This window comes from Apodemus sylvaticus (genome assembly GCF_947179515.1).
Source record: "Apodemus sylvaticus chromosome 15 unlocalized genomic scaffold, mApoSyl1.1 SUPER_15_unloc_1, whole genome shotgun sequence".
NCBI lineage: Eukaryota > Metazoa > Chordata > Mammalia > Rodentia > Muridae > Apodemus > Apodemus sylvaticus.
This window is the reverse complement of record NW_026262994.1, coordinates 1,199,795-1,206,630: the sequence shown is the minus strand read 5'-3', so window position 1 is coordinate 1,206,630 and position 6,836 is coordinate 1,199,795. Positions and strand designations below refer to the sequence as shown.

The 6,836-nt window shown below is 35.1% G+C and overlaps 1 protein-coding gene across 1 annotated transcript in view; it reads left to right on the top strand.

The window, feature by feature from the left end:
- Nucleotides 1-1,475: 1,475 nt before the first annotated feature.
- LOC127676050 (endoplasmic reticulum-Golgi intermediate compartment protein 2-like) overlaps nucleotides 1,476-6,836 on the top strand; it is a 470,989-nt gene continuing 465,628 nt past the window's right edge. Inside the window, exon 1 of the mRNA XM_052171974.1 lies at nucleotides 1,476-1,885. Within this exon, the coding sequence (XP_052027934.1) occupies nucleotides 1,541-1,885 (345 nt within the window). The 5' untranslated portion in view covers nucleotides 1,476-1,540. The remainder of the gene's footprint in view (nucleotides 1,886-6,836) is intronic.

Genomic DNA, 6,836 nt, shown 5'->3' with positions numbered 1-6,836 from the left:
TCGAAAAGCTTTGGTGTTGCGTGTATGTCTAAGCATATAGCCTCAAAAGAGAACGCACAGGAGAGTTTTCTCTTGAAAGAATATGTTAGAATTCCACGTTATAACAGAATACAGTGTTGCAGAATAAAGACAAATATGTACGTATTAGAAATACTTAAACTTTACAAAAAGAAATAACGCCTCATGCAAAATTATCTTGTTTTTCCTAAATAACACGTTGTAACGCGAAAGGATATGGTGTTGAGTGTATGACTAAGCATGTAGCCTCAAAAGAGAACGCACAGGAGAGTTTTCCCTCGAAAAAATATGTCAGAATTCCTAGTTTTAAGGAAATCCAGCATTGTGCGATATTATCTTGTTTTTCCTAAACAACAAATTTTAACTCGAAAAGCTTTGGTGTTGTGTGTATGCCTAAGTGTGTAGCCTCAGAAGAGAATGCACAGGGGAGTTTTCTCTCGAAAGAATATGTCAGAATACCACGTTACAAGGAAATACAGTGTTGCAGAGTAAAGACAAATACATACGTATTAGAAATACTTAAACTTTACGAGAAGAAATAACGCTCCTTAGAAAATTATCTTGTATTTCCTAAACAACAAGTTGAAATTCGAAAAGATTTGGTCTTGCATGTATGTCTAAATTTGTAGCCTCAAAAGAGAATGCACAGGAGAGTTTTCTCTCAAAAAATATGTCAGAATACCACGTTTTAAGGAAATCGCGCATCTTGCGATATTATCTTGTTTTTCCTTAACAACACGCTGTAACTCGAAAAGATTTGCTGTTGCATGTATGTCTAATCGTGCAGCCTCAAAAGAGAATGCACAGGAGAGCTTTCTCTCGAAAAAACATGTCAGAATACCCCATTTTAAGGAAATAGCTCATCGTGCGAAATTATCTTGTTTTTCCTAAACAACACGTTGTAACTCGAAAAGCTTTGGTGTTGAGTGTATGTCTAAGTGTGTAGCCTCAGAAGAGTACGCACAGGAGAGTTTTCTCTCGAAGGAATATGTAAGAATACTCTGTTACAAGGAAATACAGTGTTGTATATTAAAGACAAATACGTACATATTGGAAATACTGAAACTTTATGAGAAGAAATAACGCATCACGCATAATTTCTGGTTTTTCCTAAATAACATGCTGTAACTCGAAGAGATTTGGTGTTGCGTGTATGTCTAAGCTTCTAGCCTCAAATGAGAATGCACAGGAGAGTTTTCTCTCGAAAAAACATGTCAGAACACCCCGTTTTAAGGAAATCGCTCATCATGCGAAATTATCTTGTTTTTCCTAAACAATACGTTGTAACTTGAAAAGCTTTGGTGTTGCGTGTATGTCTAAGCGTGTAGCCTCAAAAGAGAATGCACAGGAGCGTTTTCTCAAGAAAGAATATGGAAGAATACCACGTTATAAGCAAATACAGTGTTGCAGAGTAAAGACAAATACGTAAGTATTAGAAATACTTAAACTTGGAAACATGGCGGTCGGCTGGGACCGTACCATTGGCATGACTATATGAAGGAAAAGGAAGGTTTTTCTGAAGATGAGGCAACTGAATCAGAGAAAAACCTTAAGTTTGGTGAAAGAGTTAGATGCCTTTTTTAAGGTTCCTGACAGCTATGTGGAGACGTCAGCCAGTGGGGGAACAGTTTCTCTAATAGCATTTACCACTATGGCTTTATTAACAATAATGGAATTCTCAGTGTATCAAGATACGTGGATGAAGTATGAATATGAAGTAGACAAGGATTTTTCTAGCAAGTTGCCAATCAACATAGACATTACTGTTGCCATGAAGTGTCACTATGTTGGAGCAGATGTACTGGATTTAGCAGAGACCATGGTTGCTTCTGCAGATGGTCTGGCTTATGAACCAGCACTGTTTGACCTTTCACCACAGCAAAGAGAGTGGCAGAGGTAAAGTGTGAACAGTCCTCACCATAGAAATCTACATCACTTTTGTCAACCGGAAGCTATGCATGTTCTCGTATATAAATAATCCATATGACTTCAAAAACTATCATATTTTAAAAAAGTCATACAGAATCTTTCTTGTAGTATATTTTGGATAATAAATATAATTTAGGGTGTCTTTTTATTTTCATTGACTTTTTAAAAACTTCTAACTATGAAAGCATATATGAACATTGTTTAGAATTTGGTATAATTGTACACACCTATAATGCCAGCATTTGGGGGCTAAAGCTGGAAAATCATAACTTCACCTCCTTCCTGGGCTAAATTGTAAGTTCCTGGACATGTATTAAATATGGAAAATGTCTCAGAATAAAAAGTTAATTGTGACCTGGATAGAAAAAAAAAAGAAATACTTAAACTTTACGAAAAGAAATAACGCATCGTACAAAATTATCTTGTATATCCTAAACAACACGTTGTAACCTGAAAAGATTTGGTGTTGTTTGTAAGTCTAAATGTGTAGCCTCAAAAGAGAACCCACAGGAGAATTTTCTCTCCAAAAAATATGTCAGAATACCACGTTTTAACAAAATCCCGCATCGTGCGAAATTATTTTGTTTTTCCTGAACAACACTTTGTAACTCGAAAAGCTTTGGTGTTGCGTGTACGTCTAAGCATGTAGCCTCAAAAGAGAACGAAGAAGAGAGTTTTCTCTCGAAAGAATATGAAAGAATACCACGTTATAAGGAAATACAGTGTTGCAGACTAAAGACAAATACGTACGTATTAGAAATACTTAAACTTTACGAGAAGAAATAATGCATCGTACAAAATTATCTTGTATATCCTAAACAACACATTGTAACTAGAAAAGATTTGGTGTTGCGTGTATGTCTAAATGTGTAGCCTCCAAAGAGAACCCACAGGAGAATTCTCTCTAGAAAAAATATGTCAGAATACCACGTTTTAAGGAAATCCGGCACGGTGCGAAATTATGTTGTTTTTCCTAAACAACACGTTGTAACTCGAAAAGCTTTGGTGTTGCGTGTATATCTAAGCTTGTAGCCTCAAAAGAGAATGCACAGGAGAGATTTCTCTCGAAAGAATATGTAAGAATACCACATTATAAGGAAATACAGTGTTGCAGAGAAAAGACAAATACGTATGTATTAGAAATACTTAAACTTTACTAGAAGAAATAACGCCTCGTGCAAAATTATCTTGTTTTTCCTTAACAACACGTTGTAACTCGAAAAGATATTGTGTTGCATGTATGACTAAGCTTGCAGCCTCAAGAGAGAATGCCCAGGACACTTTTCTCTCGAAAAAATATGTCAAAATACCACGTTTTAAGGAAATCCCGCATCGTAAGAAATTATCTTGTTTTTCCTAAACAACATGTTTTAACTCGAAAAGCTTTGGTGTTGTGTGTATGTCTAAGTGTGTTGCCTCAAAAGAGAACACACAGGAGAGTATTCTCTAGAAAGATTATCTAAGAATACCACGTTTTTTAGGAAATACAGTGTTGCAGATTAAGGACAAATGCGTACGTATTAGAAATACTTAAACTTTACTAGAAGAAATAACGCATCATGCGAAATTATTTTGTTTTTCCTAAACAAAACGTTGTAACTCGGAAAGCTTTGGTGTTGCGTGTATGTCTAAGCGTGTAGCCTCAAAAGAGAACGTACAGGAGAGTTTTCTCTCGAAAAGTATGTCAGAATACCACGTTTTAAGGAAATCCAGCATTGAGCGAAATTATCTTGTTTTTCCTAAACAACATGTTTAACTCGAAAAGATTTGTGTTACGTGTATGTCTAAGTGTGTAGCCTCAGAAGAGAACGCACAGGAGAGTTTTCTCTCGAAACAATATGTCAGAATACCATGTTACAAGGAAATACAGTGTTGCAGAGTAAAGACAAATACGTACGTATTAGAAATAGTTAAAGTTCACGAGAAGAAATAATGCTCCACACAAAATTATCTTGTATTTCCTAAACAACAAGTTGAAATTCGAAAAGATTTGGAGGTGCTTGTATGTTTAAGCTTGTAGCCGCAAAAGAGAATGCACAGGAGAGTTTTCTCTTGAAAAAATATGTCAAAATACCACGTTTTAAGAAAATCGCGCATCTTGCGATATTATCTTGTTTTTCCTAAACAACACATTGTAACGTTAAAAGCTTTGGTGTTGCGTGTATGTCTAAGCGTGTAGCCTCAAAAGTGAACGCACAGGAGAGTTTTATCTCGAAAAAATATGTCAGAATACCACGTTTTAAGGAAATCCCGCATCTTGAGAAATTATCTTGTTTTTCCTTAACAACACGTTGTAACTCGAAAAGCTTGGGTGTTGCCTGTATGTCTAACCGTGCAGCCTCAAAAGAGAACGCACAGGAGAATTTTCTCTCGAAAGAATATGTAAGAATACCACGTTATTAGGAAATACAGTGTTGCAGAGTAAAGACAAATACGTACGTATTGGAAATACTTAAACTTTACGAAAAGAAATAACTCATCGTACAAAATTATCTTGTATATCCTAAACAACACGTTGTAACCTGAAAAGATTTGGTGTTGTTTGTAAGTCTAAATGTGTAGCCTCAAAAGAGAACCCACAGGAGAATTTTCTCTCCAAAAAATATGTCAGAATACCACGTTTTAACGAAATCCCACATCGTGCGAAATTATTTTGTTTTTCCTAAACAACACTTTGTAACTCGAAAAGCTTTGGTGTTGCGTGTATGTCTAAACGTGTAGCCTCAAAAGAGAATGAAGAGGAGAGATTTCTGTCGAAAGAATATGAAAGAATACCATGTTATAAGGAAATACAGTGTTGCAGAGTAAAGACAAATACGTACGAATTAGAAATACTTAAAATTTACGAGAACAAATAATGCATCGAGCAAAATTATCTTGTTTTTCCTAAACAACACGTGGTAACTAGAAAAGATTTGGTGTTGCGTGTATGTCTAAATGTGTAGCCTCCAAATAGAACCCACAGGAGAATTTTCTCTCGAAAAAATATGTCAGAATTCCACGTTTTAAGGAAATACGGCATCATGCGAAATTATCTTGTTTTTCCTAAACAACACATTGTAACTCGAAAAGCTTTGGTGTTGCGTGTATGTCTAAGCATGTAGCCTTAAAAGAGAACACACAGGAGAGTTTTCTCTCGAAAGAATGTGTAAGAATTCCACGTTATAAGTAAATACAGTGTTGCAGAGTAAAGACAAATACGTACATATGAGAAATACTTAAACTTTAGGAGAAGAAATAACACATCATGAAAAATTATATTGTTTTTCCTAAACAACACGTTGTAACTCGAAAAGATTTGGTGTTGTGTGTATGTCTAAGCGTGTAGACCAAAAGAGAACGTACAGGAGAGTTTTCAATGGAAAGAATATGTAAGAATACCACATTATAAGTAAATACAGTGTTGCAGAGTAAAGACAAATACGTACATATTAGAAATACTTAAACTTTACGAGAAGAAATATTGCATCGTAACACATTATCTTGTATTTCCTAAACAACACGTTGTAACTCGAAAAGCTTGGGTGTTGCATGTATGTCTAAGTGTGTAGCCTCAAAAGAGAACGCACAGGAGAGTTTTCTCCCCAAAGAATATGTAAGAATGCCACGTTACAAGGAAATACAGTGTTGCAGTTACAGACAAATATGTACGTATTAGAAATACTTAACTTTACCAGAAGAAATAACACATAATTCAATATTATCTTGTATTTCCTAAACAACACATTGTAACTCCAAAAGATTTGGTGCTGCGTCAATGTCTATGCCTGTAGCCTCAAAAGAGAATGCACAGGAGAGATTTCTCTCGAAATAATATGTAAGAATACCACGTTATAAGGAAATACAGTGTTGCAGATTAAAGACAAATATGTCCATATTAGAAATACGTAAACTTTATGAGAAGAAATAATGCATCCTAAAAAATTATCTTGTATTTCCTAAACTACACGTTGTAACTCGTAAAGATTTGGTGTTGTGTGTATGTCTAAATGTGTATCCTCAAAAGAGAACCCACAGGAGAATTTTCTCTTGAAAAATATATCAGAATACCACGTTTTAAGGAAATCGCTCATCGTGCGAAATTATCTTGTTTTTCCTAAACAACATGGTGTAACTTGAAAAGCTTTGGTGTTGCGTGTATGTCTAAGCGTGTAGCTTCAAAAGAGAACGAAGAGGAGAGTTTTCTCTCGAAAGAATATGTAAGAATACCACGTTATAAGGAAATACAGTGTTGCAGATTAAAGACAAATACGTACGTATTAGAAATACTTAAAATTTACGAGAAGAAATAATGCATCGTGAAATCTTATCTTGTTTTTCCTAAACAACATGCTGTAACTAGAAAAGATTTGGTGTTGCGTGTATGTCTAAATTTGTAGCCTCTAAAGAGAACCCACAGGAGAATTTTCTCTCGAAAAATATGTCAGAATACCACGTTTTAAGGAAATACCGCATCATGCGAAATTATTTTGTTTTTCCTAAACAACATGTTGTAACTCGAAAAGCTTTGAAGTTGTGTGTATGTCTAAGCATGTAGCCTCAAAGGAGAAGGCACAGGAGAGTTTTCTCTCGAAAAAATATGGCAGAATACCATATTATTAGGAAATCCTGCATCGTGCGAAATTATCTTGTTTTTCCTAAACAACGCGTTGTAACTCGAAAAGCTTTGAAGTTGCGTGTATGTCTAAGTGTATAGTCTCAGAAGAGAATGCACAGGAGAGTTTTCTCTTGAAAGAATATGTAAGAATACCCCGTTACAAGGAAATACAGTGTTGCATATTAAAGACAAATACGGACATATAGGAAATACTTAAACTTAATGTGAAGAAATAACGCATCGTGCAAAATTATCTTGTTTTTCCTAAACAACACGTTGTAACTCGAAAAGA